This window comes from Pongo pygmaeus, chromosome 1 (assembly GCF_028885625.2).
Source record: "Pongo pygmaeus isolate AG05252 chromosome 1, NHGRI_mPonPyg2-v2.0_pri, whole genome shotgun sequence".
Taxonomy (NCBI): Eukaryota; Metazoa; Chordata; class Mammalia; order Primates; family Hominidae; genus Pongo; species Pongo pygmaeus.
In genome coordinates, this window is record NC_072373.2 from 117,730,501 (window position 1) to 117,747,740 (window position 17,240).

A 17,240-nucleotide genomic window follows, 5' to 3' on the forward strand; every position below is an offset into this window, starting at 1 on the left:
GCATATTCCCAGTTACATAAAATCAAGGGAGCCACGTAAATTAAAATTAAAATAAATTATTAATGCAAACATATTGAACATCTGCAATGTCCCCAGCACTGAGCTAGGATTCAGAAATGGCTGACAACGGTCCTTGCCATAAACAACTTGAAGTCCAGAGAGGGATACCACCATGCAGAAAACAAGGCCATACAGGTCATAAGAACCATATTTGAGGTATGCAGGAAGGACTGTGAAAATCCAAAGTGGGGAATGATTAGCTCATCCTGGGATGTGGGGGAGGACTTTACCAACACTTACGTGACTTTTGTCTTGGGTATTTAAGGTTTGAGGCTGAGTGGAAGTTTGCTAGGAAGACAAAGGAAATAGGAAGTGGTGGAAGGCATTTCTGGAAGAGGGTGCAGCATGTACAAAGGCATGAAGATATGAGATTTTGCAGGTAATGAAGAAAAGATCTACATGCTAGAAAGAAAGATGTGAGTATGTAGAAGAAGGTAAGGCTGGAAAGAAAGTAGAGGATATACCACGACAGGAAGAGGGTTTTTTAGGGGAAACAATTGATTGCAGAAGGATTAAGGCCACTGGTGAGATGAAGCATATAGGTGCCTATGTACAAAAATGGAGATGCACAGTGGATCATTACTGGGAACAGAAGAGTGCAGGAAGAAATCATAAGCATCTGAGTGAACTTGAAACCATGGGCTTGCATAAACTCTCCAGGGAAAAGGGCAGAGAGAGAAGCAAAGAAGGCCTAGGACAGAGACCCAGGAAACATCAGCACACAAGCAAAAGAAACCACCAGCAGAAAACAAGTCATTGCACCTAAGAGTTATATCCCCAGCCTCCACTCACCCTTCTCCAGATTTTCTAGCAAGAAACTAAACAAATGATTAGGATTTTCCCCCAACTCCCAGTACCTGTCTCTCCTTCTCATATTTGCTTTCCTCCTTCTCTTCCCTCCTCTTCCTTCCCTAGCATCTCCCTCCAAGGGAGGTCTTGATGAGCAGAAAACCCTCCACCTGGACTTTGCTTTCCCCAGGAGCTGGCTTGGTTGGAGCAGGGGTCAGGCTGGCAGAAGGTCCACTGGAAGGGCTGACTTTCGGAAGCTCCACTGGAGCCCAGCAAGTTGGATGGCTTCTCATTTGCCATAACTGGTTTAAGCATATTGATCAATGAGATGACCATCCAGGCCACTACTGGCCTCCAAAATGGAGTTAGTGCTGCAGGAAGCAAGAGTTATCCACCCTCAGAAAGAGACTAGAAGCATCTGATAGTTGTGAGCATTCAGCCATTGGGGCCACCAATGTTGGACAGTGCCTCCTGGCCTGGAAGCTGGACAACCTGGGCTGATACCTGGCATGTAAAGCCCTGGCCTTCTGAGACTGGGGCAAAGCTCCTCAGCATTTACACCACCACCTCCTACCCCACCTTGGGAAACTAGAGAAAGCCAAGCCACCCCCAAGCTTTGGAATTCCTCAAGCAGACATCACCCTGAAGAAAAATAGGGTGCATCCCCACCCTGGACATACTGAGCCTCCACCCCCATATTAGTCCAGGTTTATTTGGCTCATGGTTTCTGCAGGCTGTACAAACACGGCACTAGCATCTGCTTCTGGTGAGGTCTCAGGAAGCTTTTATTCATGGCAGGTGGGAAGGGGAAGCAGATGTGTCACATGGCAAGGGAGAGCAAGAGAGAGAGGAGGGAGGCGCCAGACACATTATAACAACCAGCTCTCACGTGAACTAATAGAGCAGGAACCCACTCATTACCATGGGGAGGGCACCAAGACATGCATGAGGGATATGCCCCCATAACCCGAACACCTCCCACTAGGCCCACCTCCAACATTGGGGATTGCATTTTAACATGAGATTTGGAGAGGACAAATATTCAAACTATGTCAACCCCACACCTAACTTATGGAGGCCAAACACAGGAGAGGTCAAGAGTGTCCTCTTAGGGTAGCCCCTCTATCTGACTGAGGAGGACACTCTACTTTCAGAAGCAGGGAAACCAAGGATCCTGGGATAGCGGCAAAAGGGAGAGGTCAGAGCTCCAATCTAGCTATGCAGCCTCACATCCTTCTGGAGTGTCCCTCTCCACCAGCTACCTTCAGGTTCTCTATCAATAAAATGATGGTAATATCTACAGTGCAGGATTATGGAAAATCTAGCGAGGAGCCCAACATATGGTGGCTCCTCAACTTACAGCTGATATGCTAAGCTGAGCATTTGCAACGTTGCTTTCATCCCTTGGACAGCCTCCTGTCCTTCAGAGTTCCTTTTCCTGCTAGCAGCTTCCTGCGGGCCCATCTTCTTTCTTTACATGCTCATGAACCGAGGTGAAATAAACTCTAATAGCAACTGAATAAAAGCTCACATGCCCAGCTGTGGGAATAAGGGATGGAAGGCAACGGCAGTATGAAAGTGAGAGTACCCCAAACCCAAGGGGAGCCTTGGGGAGAATGAGGTGCCACCCTCCTGAGTTTCTCGCTGGAGCTCACTTTCTTTCACAAGGCCTTGCTTTCAGTGGTTAAATAAGGGAGGCTGGGACCACATGGATAGTGAGGGTCCCGACACTTACTCTTCAGCATAAAATCGGCTTCCAAGAAATGTCCCATGGGCTTCTGACATGGTCAAGCCCCTTCCTCATCTCTATCCCTAGACTCTTCCTCTATTCCTTCATCAGAAATCTCCCTTTTCTGGGACTTACAGAATTAACTATCTCAGCAAGGTGAACTTGACTCCCTGTGGGCTGTGGCCCGCCATTTTTATCATTACATACATGGGTGGGTGAGTGACTATATGTGTCTCTGTGTACAATCCGGCAGTTCTATCTTCCTCCTCAGACAGATTTCTTTGCACCTCCTGCCTGCACCACTCCTACCTTGAACAACAACAACCAACAATTATATTGTACTTCCCATGTTCCAGGCACGATTCTAAGCACTTTGTCTGTGTTACTTCATTTAATTTTCGCAATCCTATAAAGTAGATAGTATTATTTATTGCCATTCGAGAGAGGAAGAAATCATGGCACGGAGGGATTAAGTACCTTCCACATGATCACACAGCTAATTAACAGCAGACGCAGGTTCAAACCCAGGCAGTCTCACCTCAAAGTCTGTACTTTTTACTTCCAAGGTACATAGCACCCTAAATGTAGAAAGGCTGTAACCCTCAGAGGTACAGCCCACCCCCAAAATTCTTGCCCCAGCATGGGGCAGATTGCTAAAATGGGACAGCTATAAGCAGTGAGGGTGGGAGTGACCCTTAAGGACATTCTGAGGCATATGAGGCATAGCTTCAAAGAGAGAGCCTGAACAGAGCAGCCCTGGGAAACAGCCACGCAGACACACTAGCCTGGCATGTCAGCAAAGAAGCAGCCGACTTTGAGCTGGGCTCCCTATTACCCTCACAGTCCACACGGTGACAAGCTTTGCAAATACCGGCCAGAGCCATGGGACTAAAGAAGAATCCTCATGTGTGCACAGCTTGGAAAGGACACACACACAGAGAAAGAATAGTCATCCATAGGAGCACCGTCTTTAAATAGAAAAGATAGCCTGAAATACACCCTGAGCTCGCGGGTGCTCACACACACAGACACACACGGCCAGGGCCAGAGGAGTGACTGAACAAATGCCTCAGCTGTGCTGGTGGCAACGGGAGGAAATCTAGTGCCCTGGCATCTCCCGACTTTCAGTTCCTATTTAAAATGTCTGAATTGGGAGCATCGACAAGCTCCCAAATTAGCTTTTTAAATAGAAGCTGAGAGTTAAAGGAAAAGCGGCCGTGTCATGGGGGAAAAGCAAGTGAAAATCCCGGCCAGGCTGGGACCAGAGGCAGAGGGGGAAGGTGAGGACAGGCAGTGCTGGAAAGATGCAATAGATGACTGGGGACTGGTGGCAGGGACAGCATCTCCTGGGCAGTAGGACTACTACGGCTGCCCGAATCGAGGGGCCTCCTTTCTCCCCATCTCTTGCTCTCATTTTGCAGATCACCTGGTTGTAGGAAGGGTTGGTAAACAAAACCCACACTGGCCTAGACTAGAAATCCCAGTCTTTCCTATTTTCCCTAGATGGTTAAGACAGAAAGGAGAGAATAGTCGACAGCTACCACACTTAAGCAATGAGTTACGAGCTTATGAGGAATGAGGGGGCAGGTGCCTGGACCAGTGTCTGGTCTTCAAACGGAGCTTACGAGTCTCAGGAGGCCACAACTGTCCCATTAGTTGACTTTCTGAGGAGAAATGACGTGCCCAACTGTCTCCTGAAGCCTCCAAACACTGAGGCAGACTCAACCCCTGAGCTGCCCCCAAGATGCTAAACAACAGTGAGAATGTACAGGAGTTCAAACCTAGGCAGAAATAAAATATGGGTTTCACTTTCCCGAATTGAACATGGGATGGAGGACTGAAGGAAAGTGCCCCTGCCTCCTGAGTAGTGACCACCCAGGACCTGAGGCACTTTCTCCCAGGGGTCAGAGCAACTGAGGAGTGCAGTTGCCAGAAAATTAGCCCTTCCCCAGAGGAAAGGGAGGAGGGAGGTGGGAGCAGCGCCAGGGCCTTCCCTGAATTCTTCCCCTGTCTGCCAGGGAGTGGCAGTGTTGTTAATCATTATTACTGTATGCAAATCCCACACAGCTCCGGGACTCCTGGCAAACGCTAATGGAGCCCACGCCCACCTCCTGAAGGGCCAATTGTGTACCTTTCAAACTGACAGACTGAAGGGGGCTCCGGAAAAAGTGAGAGTGAATGAATGAGGGACTCCAAGGTGCCAGGGGCCCACAAGGGCCCAGACCACAATTACCGACTTCCACTCCTTCATCTGGAAGAGGGCTAGGGGTTCTCACAAGCCAGAAGCCCCGTTCCAGATTCAGGGAGATGCTTTTCCAGCCCCGGGTCTACAATTGTCCTAGGGTCTAGAACACCCTCGCAGTCTAGAACACCCCAGCGGTCACAACGCACTTTGCATTTCTCTGCCTCGGCACCCACCTCTCCACACCCAGAAATGTAATCTCTCAAGCCAAGCGTTCCCCGTCCCTGCTGGGGCCCGGAGCTGCCTCGCTTCCGGAGCGCCAGGCCGAGATCCAGGATTCCGGGCACCGAGGCTGGAGACACCGGGAAAGCCGGAGCCGCGGGTCCGCCCAGCGGCGGGGACTGCGCCCTTTGCGCGCCGCCGCCCTGAGGGTGGGAATCTGGGCCGGACACCTGGCCCTGTGGGCACATGCTGACCTTCCCACTCCCATCCTGGGTCGACGAGGCACGGAGCAGTGGGGACCCATGGGCTTCAGGGACGGACTGAGGGGCTGGGCGGGCTCCAGTTGTAAGGGGACCGGCTCGGGTGAGAGTTCACGCTCCCAAGTCCAGACTCCCGGTCTGGGTAGTGGGTAGACGTGGCGGGAGAGAAGGGCGAATCTCCACCTTCCGATGGTGCCTTCGACCGAGAGGAGAGCGGGTTAGAGGCAGTGTGTCCCCCGGGTACCTCTTCAGCCTCTGCACTCGGAGCTGAGAGCCGGGGGCTAGTCGCAAAGCTTGCGCGGTAGGGGGCCCCACCTTGCCAGGTCGCCGGGCTTGGTTTCAAGCAGGTGCTGCTGCCCTGTGGACAGTCAGCGAGAAATAGACACACAGCTAGGTGCACACATACCCCACGCGCGCACACGCCGGGCCTCCCTGCCACCTCTCCGTGGGTCCCCAGCCACACACGCCCCCGACCTTACGCTCACGCCGTACTCCCTGCTCCTCCCCCACCCCCAAACCCAGCTCACCTTGCCACGCTCACCCCCGTGCCCACCCTCGCTGGCACACGCGCTCACACCCGCGTCGGTACACTCCGCCACCTCCAGGCACACCCTAGGATTCCTCCACTCGCCCGGGGAGACGCACTAGGCTCTGCCTCGTCTCCCCACCCCCCGCTCACGCGCGCGCCCCTCTCCACACACACAGACACACACACACGCACTCACACTCATACACACCCTCGCGCGCGGAGTCACTCCCCCTCGCACGCCCTCGCCCTGGGCACCCTCCCGCGGCGAGAGTCCGGGTCCTCCTCCTCTCTCCCTCCGCTGCCTGGCGGCTCGGCGCTCTCCGGCCCGGCCTGGGGCCGCTGGGCCCGCGGGGATCGGAAGGGAGCCGAGGGCGCAGCCTTGCCGCCTCCCCCGGACTCTCCTCTCCTCCCCGCCCCGCCTGCGCCGCGCCCCCACCACCTCCCCCCTCGGGAAAGGGACCTCGGGAGAGGCAGCCCGTGGCCGGCCGGGCTCCGCTCGGCGCGGCGCCGGCAGCGGCGGGGGCAGGGAGCGAGCGAGGGAGCCCGCGAGCCCGCGAGCGGAGCGGCGAGGCGGGGAGGGGACGCGCTGCCGAGCCGGGGCTGGAGCGGCGGAGGCTGCGGCAGCGGCGGCGGCGGCAGTGGCGGCGGCAGTGGCGGCGGGGGAGGGAGGGCCCCACGGACGGACGGACGCACGAACCGACCGAGCGAGGGAGGCAGCGAGCGAGACTTCGCTGGCGAGGAGGAGCCGCGCGAGCGGCGGCTGCTGGGCGCTTCCCCGCGCTGCTGGGCGCTCGGCGCCTCCGCGGCCCCGGCTCCCGGCCGCAGCTTCCTCGCGCGCGCGGGGCGCCGGGCGCGGGGCCCGGGCTGGCTTCGCGGAAGGTAAGAGGGACGCGACCGAGCCTTCTGGAGCCAGGAAGTGCGAGGAGCGCTGCTCCCACGCCTGTTGCTCCGGCTGCCCACGCGGCACCCTCCCACTCCCGCGCCCGGGTGGGTGGGCGCTGGGGCGCCGGAAGGATTGGGGGTGGGGCCCGTGCCGTGGGGGAGCAGGCAGCTGGCCCGGGGGCGTCGGTTCCCTCGGGCTGTGGAGCCACCTCCGGGCAGCCAGGCGCTGGGGTTCGGGGGTGGGGTGTGAACCTCTGCCCTCTTTCCATTGGCCTGTCTTCCCTCGGCGGGTGCCAGAGACAGGTGGCGAAGGCTTGCTCCGTCCCCGCTCTTGGTGAGGGGAGAAGGAGAGAAATGGCTGAAAGTGGAAACCCGGAGCGGTTTGGGGCGCTTCGCAAAGTTCTCCAGCCCGGTGAGCCGGCGGTGTGTCTACCAGAGGCTGGGGTCCAGTCCATCTGGTCCTGCCCGACGCCGCTTCCACCCCGCGAGCTCTGGGAAAGGTCTCTACGTGACGCCAAGGGCCGTCGCGGCCCCAGGGAGAGGGATCGAAGGACTCACTCTGCGAGGTGTTTACACTGGAGGTGGGGGACGGGAAGGGACTGGGCAAAGTTACCTGGACTCAACTAAATTCCTGCGCTTGCTTAGTGTTGACATTTGAATAGGATCCAAGATGTTCTGCTTTTATCCCGGGCAGCCCTGATATGTCAGCAACAGGCTGAGGTTCCAGACCTGAAATCGTACTGCAAGAAAAAGGGTCCGTATTTCTTAAGAGAGAGCGTCTGAACTTTCTCGGGGTCCTAGGCACAATGCGATCTGTTTGTAAGACCAGGCATGCGTTGCTGTATTTTGCATGAATGTACGTGATGGTTAAATGTATGCCTTGTTTACCTTACTTCGAGGGAGCCTGTATGTTTACTGTCTGTAGAAAGGGCTCCTGGGTGTCCACGAATTCAATACAAAGCATGTGTACATTTCCCCATGTGGACCTGTTGGCACACAGGAAGGGAACTGATGTGTTTATTTTTTCCTCGTCTCTACTTGAATGCAGCAAAATGCAAGTATACAAGGGACCCCCCAGAGAAAGAGGTTAGTAGCTTGTTCCCTTTTGCTCTTGAGGAGGCTGGAGAAAAAGAGTTCAGGAAAGTGCCCTGGCTAGCCTAGGAGTGGCACTGTTGGAGAAGAGGATCTGTGCGTGTGTCCCAAGCCTGTCCCCCAAGGATCCCCAGCTTGGTTCACCTTGTCAGTTTCATGCTTTGCCTACCAAAATCCTGTGAACACAGGAGAAGCCCTCTAGGTCATGGGCACCTTCCTCTGCCCCCAGACCAGCCCCATTCTGAGCTAGGGGATGTGATGTGAGATTGTGGAAAGTTAAGTTTCCAGTGGCTCTGCACTGAGGTCATTGAAGGACAGACCTTGGTGACATGACTTTTTTTGCTGCCTGATGCCTGTACTCAGCTAGGTGTCAAACCCCAGGACAAGCTGTCTGGTCACTCCACCCCCTTTTGGCCTTTTACCTCCAAAATAGAAGCTGTTTAATGGAGTAACTGACTTTTTACAGCAGGGGAAAATGTTTCCCTTTGCCAGGATTTGTCACCTTTTTCATTTCAGAGCTTACCTGTTTTGAATGTCTCTTTTCCAGCCTCCCCCCACCCCCTATCTTTCCCACTGTCAAACTCTTCTGCCAAAAACAAAAATAGCTTCAGATTTTTCATTTGTAAGGCGTCCACGTCCTAGTAAAACCTTGGCATTTGAGGCATGTGCAGTGCCATTGGCTGGAAATGGGGCCGCACTGTTGTGCCTGTTGCAGGAATTCATACCCAGGCCAGCTCCGGAAGGTGTTGGCTCCTGTCAGGGGGTGAACGCTGCTGTATGAGCCATGGAGAAGGCCTACTTGAGTGGGTCATTCCTGCAGTGTTGTGGGGTGGGTATGGCCAGTGTGGCCTTGGATATGGTATCTGGTGGGATACTTGTCCTCCCCTTTCACCTCCCAACCCCCACACACAGAGAAAGTAACAATGGGGTAATTGCTCCTTTTTTGGTATGTTTTACCAGGGGGACAGGGGCTGAGCCTCTGGAGACAGCCTGGTGCTTGCTTGGCCTTCTTTAGGAAGATTGCCCTGGATTCACACATGGGGTAAACATTTGGCCTTGGGACTAGAAGCTTTTATGGTCCCAAGATAGGGAGGGGTTAATTTTTCCTTCCCCTGAGCTCTCAATTATTCATCTGAAAGCAGTTTGTAAAGCACTGGTGGTCCTTGGAGATTGGCTTAGGATAGAGAGGAGAAGGTGATGGGACTCAGCTTGGCAGGGGCAGGTACCCGGCATTAAAGCTTGGGAATCAGGGTAGAGCAGGACTAGGAGAATGAAAGGGGAAGGGCATCACCCTTTCAGGGGGGCAGAACTGTGTGTCTGGCCACACAGGGTTCCACAGGGTGCCTCTGATTCAGTGATCTCTTACTTTTTGCCTCTTGAACCCCCTCAAGATTCTGCCTCTCTGAGCTTTATTCTGGGATAAAACAGGATGTTAAGGGTCAAAGGTCCAGGGCTCAGAGTCTGGGAACTTGGTCTCCTTTACTCTCTAGGAAGGTGGCCAGGGGTTCTGTGGGTGGACTAGGCCTTTGATTGCCCCTGGTTTCCAAGTAACACAGGTTGTGTGCCCTGTGCTGAGCACCAGCCTCAGCAGGAATTCCCAGAACTCCCTTTGCTACCTTGAGGCTCAGGCTAACTCCATCCTCACAGCAATAAGCCCAGATGCTCTACTTCCTTCTTTGCATGGGCGATTGTCATTAAGAGGTCTCAATGAGACCTAAGCTATAGACCTGATGTCCTGGATCCAGTGGAATCAGGGATCATTTGAGCCAAAGGGTCTTTTGTCACGTTCCTGTCCAGTTCTTCTCATTTTCCAGAGGAAGACTCTGAGGCCCAGAGGGTGATCATGGCTTGCTTTCACAAATTGAGGATGGGATTGAAACTGGAATTGCAAGGCCTCATGAGCCCTTGCTCATTGCTGCCTGGGGAAGACAGGGAAAGGAATCTCTGCATCTTGCTGTCTTCTGTTGGGAACATCAGTATTGGGCAACACCTAGATCAGGAAAGCCATTTGTCAGTGAGGTGATCAATGGTCTATTTGAAAATTGTCAGCTCCCATATACACAGAACTTAGCCACTTTGAAAGAGACTCCTGAGCTTCCTTCTCCTTACCTGTAACCTTTGGGCAGAAAAGCCTTTATCATAGGATTTTAGTGGGAATAAATTAAATGTTGTGTGTAAAAGTGTCTCAGACAGTGTCCATAGCATTGTCAGTGTTCAATAAATGTTAACCAACTCTGAATTGCAATCACCTGTGAACAGAGTTGAACTTGTGGGCTTGCTTCTCAAACATCCCTTGCCCCTTAGAAATAAATCCTAGCTAAGTGCATGCTGAGGAACTACTAAGTCTCCTAATCCTAAACAAAGTATAGTTAGAAGGGTACATTTCTTCTAGAAAGAAATACAATGCAGGATGTGTTCCTGACTCTTCTATCAGTAGCATATGGATTACCCACTGCCATGCATGAACGACCTCCATTCTTTCCTCAGTTCCTCAGTTCCAGTAATCAGGAGCTCATCAGGTCTGTGCTGTTTTTCTGTTCTCTGAGCAGTGACACTTATAGGAAATGTCACTGTCATTCCTATTATCTTCTGCAGCATCTGACTCAACCTCCCTTTATAGGGAGAGAAGGGACCTGTGACAATTTCCTTTAGCATGCAGATGGGGAAACTGAGGCAGAGGTTGGCTTCTTTAGAAAACTCGGCTGAGTGAGTCAGAGGCAGATACTTGAATTGGATTCTTCTGATTCAGATCTGCCTTCAGATTTTACTCTGTTTGGAGAGAGAATGCTCACCCTTGGCAACCCCTGAAATATATTAGCAAGGCATAGAGTAAAGTTGATGGGAAAAAAAATGGCACATATAAAACCAGGGGTCCCAGCTCGAGCACCTACTGATGCAGTGCACTGTGCTGCCTCCTGGGTTGTGATACAAAAGTGGAGGCATCTCAGCCTTTACCCGAAAGAGCTTAGTGTGGGATAGGGAAAGTTGGGGAGTGGTCTGGCTATACTCTTGAACTCCACATTGAGACTGCCTGGGTTTAATGGCGCCGCCTACTTATTACATCCTTTAGACAACTATTACAACTCCTTATGCTTCATCTTTCTTTTGTAGGCAAAACATGGCCTACAGTGGTGTCTACCCCTCAGGGTTGTTGGTGGGATCTCTTGAGATGCTCCATGTAAGCATGTGGTACTGTGCCTGGCACACCGTCAGCCCTCAACAGACTGCCTGAGGTGGAATCCCTATTCTGCCGCTTTGGGGCTGTCAGACTGCTACGTCTCAGTAAGCTTTAGCTTTCCTTATCTATGAAATGGGGGACACAACAGACTCTTCTTCCTAGGGTTGCTGTGAGGGTTAAATGAGATAATCCATGGGAGACAGTTAGTGTAGTGCCTTGCATAGCATAAGTGCTCAATTGTTAGTCATTACTATTAATAAGATGTATATAAAGTGTGTGTAATCCTAGCTGCGGGGTGATAGGTGCTAGGGAAGAGGGGCAAACAACGAGTCAAGAGCCCAAAGGAAGAAGAGAATCTCATAGTGAGGAGAGGAGGAAGCATCACAGAGAGAGTGATGAATAGGTAGGATTCTAATAGGATGGGTCCAGGGGAAGGATATTCTCATGAGAGGGAGGAGTGGTCCAGAGGCAGACCTCCCCAGGATCTGTCCATGAACAGGTCTTGGTCTTATTGCTGGAGACTAGGATGGGTGCCTGGGCCATTGGGCTGGAGTATGAAGCTAGGATCTATTTGTGGGAATGCTGGAATGCCAGGCCAAGGAGTTTGGACTTTATTTTGTAGGTTGTGGGGTAAAATACAATCAGAACCTTGCTTTAGGGAGATAACACTGAGCAGAATGGATTTCAGGGGAATAGGAAAAACCGGGTGGGGGTGTGAGAGTGAGAGACAAGAAGGCCTGTGGGAAGGAGGCCAGAGGGAGTTTGGGCCTTCATGAGGGCAGTAAGAGCTATTGCCTATTACTTGGCAACTCTTTAGAGAAAAATGATCAAGGTGACAGCCCTGCAGTTAGGGATGTCATGAAGAAAAGGCGAACAGCAGCTTTTTACAAGGAGGCAGGTTCTGTTTAAACCTGTCCACTTCAGAGGCATCTGAGCAGAAAAGTCCAGTGGCAGCTCAGGAGTTTGAGGGAGGTAGACATTTGAAAAAACTCAAAGAATTGGGAGTCAGGAGAAGGTGAAGCAGGTTTATAGGGAGAGATGAAGATCGACTCCCATTACAAGTCTTCGTGTAACAGAAAAAATTTTCCAAGACTCACCTCTTCCTCGTTTATTTAAACATAGAATCACAGCAGCTGAATTCCAGAGGGCCCAAATAATTCCAAGTTAGGATTTGTTCTGTGTGATCAGTTTAGGATTAGTGGAGATGAGTGTGTCAACCCCAAACAATTTCCAATTTCTGTTACGTGTGTTTCCGTGTCACCACATGCCTTCCCACAGATGGTATACATTTGGGGACTGCAGAGTGATTTCACTATCATCTTTAAAAAGCCAGATTTGGGAAGGTAAATCTGCTTTCCAAAGCCAAATATAATTCTCCGTGCCATTGCTCCCTCTGTCCACACAGGTAATGGGGAAGGGCTTATGCAGTGTGGTTTAGAGAGGTGAAGGGACAGGGTAGCCTGGCTCTGGAAAAATCTCTGAGGGTGGAGTAGGGACCAGGTGAGAGAGGCTGGCATGGGAAGGAGTGTTGTTATATAACCTGAGGGAGCTATGGATGGTGGGCAGATGGAGACGGGAGGAGAGGAATCTAGGGACGGCAGTGAGCGCGGATCAGCTTCTTCTGGGGAGGGAGAGAGACGATGCATGGAAGTCAGGTGAACCAAGAAGCCAAGACGCCCCTCACAGAGCAGGGAAAGAGACCCTGCCTGGCCTCACAACCTTTCCCACGTCTTTCCATCGTGGCTTTGAGGGTCTGAGGGGAAAAATTTGATACTAGGTTGCTAGGGCAAGGAGTAGGGGCTGAGTGTCCCTCAGAGTAGCACTTTGCCAGGGAGGGCCTTCTCCATGGGAGTTGGGGACAGAACCTCACCAATCCTGGTGGTCACCTGCCATCTCAGAGAATTTTCTGGACTTGGGCAGCCCCAGCCTCTTCCTCACTAGGGAGGAGTAGAAAGAATTGTTTACCTGATCTCCTGCATCTACACCCCGTTCCTGATTACCCCAGTGGGTGAAAGAGTGAAATAAAAATTAGCATGTTTATCCCACTTTTAAATTCATTTAATGATAACTCGTTTACCCTCTCCCAATTTAAATTGGTAATAACGCCATAACCTTTCAGAGCTGATTATTACCCACGTCTTGCCAGATCTTCCTGCTAAAGAGGCCTTCCCTCCAAATGCTCTTGAGCCCTCTTGGAACTTGACGATTTGTCAGGCAGTCAGCAACATCTGGCGATCCCACCCTGCCGAGCTCCAGGAGCTAGGTGTTCTCCCAGTGTCTGGATGGCAAAGAATCAAGTCCCCTCTCTGTGGTGGGGATTTCAGTTTTATTAATCTGCTCTGGAGACTTTGGCCGTTTCACTCACCAGTGATCCTTTCCTGTGTCCCATTTCTTACCTGCCAGTCGATATGGACTCACCCCTTCTCTCTCTCCCCTCCTGTCTCCCAGGGTTTGCTGAACTAACTCCAAGCTGGTGTGCCTAGCGTCCGCGCGGCTGCCGGCCCAAGAGCTGGAGTCACCATGGCGGCCGGAGTTGCGGCCTGGCTGCCTTTTGCCCGGGCCGCGGCCATCGGGTGGATGCCGGTGGCCAACTGCCCCATGCCCCTGGCCCCGGCCGACAAGAACAAGCGGCAGGATGAGCTGATCGTCCTCAACGTGAGTGGGCGGAGGTTCCAGACCTGGAGGACCACGCTGGAGCGCTACCCGGACACCCTGCTGGGCAGCACGGAGAAGGAGTTCTTCTTCAACGAGGACACCAAGGAGTACTTCTTCGACCGGGACCCCGAGGTGTTCCGCTGCGTGCTCAACTTCTACCGCACGGGAAAGCTGCACTACCCGCGCTACGAGTGCATCTCTGCCTACGACGACGAGCTGGCCTTCTACGGCATCCTCCCGGAGATCATCGGGGACTGCTGCTACGAGGAGTACAAGGACCGCAAGAGGGAGAACGCCGAGCGGCTCATGGACGACAACGACTCGGAGAACAACCAGGAGTCCATGCCCTCGCTGAGCTTCCGCCAGACCATGTGGCGGGCCTTCGAGAACCCCCACACCAGCACGCTGGCCCTGGTCTTCTACTACGTGACTGGCTTCTTCATCGCCGTCTCGGTCATCACCAACGTGGTGGAGACAGTGCCGTGTGGCACGGTCCCGGGCAGCAAGGAGCTGCCATGCGGGGAGCGCTACTCGGTGGCCTTCTTCTGCCTGGACACGGCGTGCGTCATGATCTTCACCGTGGAGTACCTCCTGCGGCTCTTCGCGGCGCCCAGCCGCTACCGCTTCATCCGCAGCGTCATGAGCATCATCGACGTGGTGGCCATCATGCCCTACTACATCGGTCTGGTCATGACCAACAACGAGGACGTGTCCGGCGCCTTCGTCACGCTCCGGGTCTTCCGCGTCTTCAGGATCTTCAAGTTTTCCCGCCACTCCCAGGGCCTGCGGATCCTGGGCTACACACTGAAGAGCTGTGCCTCCGAACTGGGCTTTCTTCTCTTCTCCCTCACCATGGCCATCATCATCTTTGCCACTGTGATGTTTTATGCCGAGAAGGGCTCCTCGGCCAGCAAGTTCACAAGCATCCCTGCCTCGTTTTGGTACACCATTGTCACCATGACCACACTGGGGTAAGTCAGCGCTGGTGGATGAAACCAGGACGGAGGTTGGAGGGCAGCTGGATGACCTCTGAAACCTTGGATGGTGTCACCATGGGGAGAGGAGGAGGGAGTCCCTTACCCAAGTGTTGGGGGCAGGGGAAGTTGCTGTATCCGAAGGGGAAATCCCATGAGTCATCTGTTTGGGGGTGGTAGCTTGCTGGGAATTGAGTTTTCTTTTTGAGGTGGGGGCATGTGTTTTATAGAGCTAAGAAAATTAAGTCACCAATTATTTTTTCAGCCATGCCTTGTGTGCGTGTGAAGTCTCGGGGTGAGGTGATGTCTGCATTGGTATATGCATCTGCGCATATAGGGGCTGCGTGGGGAGAAGGTCAGGGCAGTGGTTGGGGAGGGAGGAGACTGTTGAGAAGTTCGGAGGGTTCAGATGTCCATTACCAGAAGACACCAAGAGCACTCTTTTTGGATCCTTTCTGCATTTTTTCTTTGTAGTATATTTTGCAGGCCATTTTCCCATTTGTTGTGCTTTTCTCCTGTGCTGCCACAGACACTCAAGGGTTCAGTAGCTCTGAGCAGACTTTCTCTAAGTGACTCTGAACCTGGATTTTCCGCAAAGTGAGGCACGTGGTTTATTCTTTCTTTCTAAAGCAGTATCAGTCTTGCTTTCTTAGTCTGAGTCAGTGATTGAATGACCTGGGTGACTGTGAGATGATCTGAATGGATCATGTGGTCAGACACAGAAGCAGCAATATCATCAGAAGGAGGGACAGGTGCTCCGTGAGGTCACGGTAATTCCGTCTCTCGAGGTCCCCTCTCCAGCTGAGGTCACAGTAATGTATTCATGATGCTGGGGTGTGAAGCTTTCCATCAGAGGAAGGGGGCTCAGGAAGGAAATTACAGTCTTCACCCTAACAGGAGTACAGCCAATAAAGGTGGCTTTATGGAAACAGATTTCTTAGGGGTTTCTGCCTCAGCTATTAGAAACCATGGAGCCTAAGGCAAAATCCCTCCACAATTCATATACTGGGTCTATATTTGCTTAGGCTAGGAAGCGTTATATTGCTGATGGAGAATTCATGAAGCTTTTTATTTTGTCTTTGACAATTTGGTTGGTGGTGTCCTGGTGATTTGATTTTTTTTTTTCTGGCCAAAACCCAGAGGCAATAGTGTCGGTTTTTCCATAGTGCTGTGTATGCTTATTGGGAATGACTGAGCAGGTGACGAGACCTTTTAAAATGATTACATTTGTCATTCTGCCACACACGAGAGGGAGGGAGTAGCAAGGAGAAGAGCAAGGGTGTCACCATCCATTTGTGAAGGCCACATTTGATTGGGGCATTCCCTTTACTTCTCATCTGTCTGACAGAACCACCCTGCCCCTTCCTCCCACTCCAGCCCACACACACACACACACACACACACACACACACACACACACACACACACTCTTCAAATGGCTGCTCACCCAGAGTGGGTAAGAATGTTTGGTCATTTGACCTTGTTTCTCTTGGCTCAGGTGGCAGATGTGAGCTTTTTGGCAAAGTGGGGTATTTTGGGGATAAAATGGACTGGAGAGCTTGTGCTGTCAAGAGGTCATCTTTATCCCTTTTAGGGTGACCCTAGCCATCCCTTCACCTTCCTGAAGAGGACCTCATTCATGGCCAGACACCTCACTTCCACTTCTAGTCAAGCTCCTGATGTGGCTTTGACTGCCCAGTGCCCTCAGATGCCACTTGATGGGACTCAAGACACCAGAGAGATCTTTCAGGATAGCCATGTGGAGGAAAACAGGCATGCTGATAGCCACCTACTCATTACTTTTTATTAGTAGTATAACAGCATATGATTGTCTACTATATGTCGGCAGTACACTAAGAACTTTGCATATATTATCTCTTTAAGTTTTTACAACAGCCCTGCAAGGTTGGAAAAAATTCTATACCCTATAAAGATGCAGAAGCTGAGGCTCAGAGAGATTGTATAAACTTCCATAGTCACGTAGCTGATAAGGAGCAGAACTAATTTTCAAATACCAATCTGGCTGCTCCAATGCCCTTTCTCCTTTCACCCTACTACTCATTCCCATGCCATCAGGGCCCCTAGGTAGAAATCAGACCTTCAGGGTTATTACTTTTTTATTATGGCCTCAGGGTGTGATATTCTATTCTAGTCATATTGCCAGTCAAGAAAGCATCAGCCCAATGAGTACTATATGCCAGGCACTGTACCAGACACACAGAGATTTTAAAAATAAAACATTTCCTTCTGAGCAGTTTAAATACTGCCTTAGAAATTAATGGTGATTAATCCATGTTTTAATGTTCTGGGGAAACCGCTGACTTCTTTTTTCATTCACCCTGTAGTTTAAGGGGCAAGTCCAGCATCGAAGTGGACTATCTTGGTCTCATTTTTACTTTCTTGGGAGGGAACTGATAGATTCTGCTGGAGGGTGAAAGGAAAGGTGCCTGCATTAGGGAGAAGCATGCTTTCCCTGAATGTGGACCTGGTGGGCTCCCTCACTCCACATCTGACAATGAACAAGTTTGTTTTACCTTCCCCATGCATTTAAATGTCTAGCTTCTGGGAGGAGAACCAAATGGGCAAGAAAGGAAACCTTTAGTAGTGTCTTCCTTAAACTCAGGTAAGTAATGAGAAAGCAACCTTTTTCTTTCCCTCTATCCTGGCTAGGGTAGGTCATTGCTGGGT

The 17,240-nt window shown here is 51.9% G+C and overlaps 1 protein-coding gene across 3 annotated transcripts in view; it reads left to right on the forward strand.

The window, feature by feature from the left end:
• The first annotated feature begins 6,425 nt into the window (after window positions 1–6,425).
• The window catches only part of KCND3 (potassium voltage-gated channel subfamily D member 3), a 219,020-nt gene continuing 208,205 nt past the window's right edge, over window positions 6,426–17,240 (forward strand). The window contains exons 1-2 of one of the 3 annotated variants that reach the window (XM_054469854.2): window positions 6,426–6,650; window positions 13,372–14,549. In XM_054469854.2, coding sequence (XP_054325829.1) covers window positions 13,444–14,549 — 1,106 coding nt within the window. In that variant the 5' untranslated portion in view covers window positions 6,426–6,650; window positions 13,372–13,443. Of the gene's footprint in view, window positions 6,651–7,200; window positions 7,220–13,371; window positions 14,550–17,240 lie in introns of those variants that run through there. The other 2 variants (XM_054469993.2, XM_054469919.2) reach the window with 2 other exon arrangements.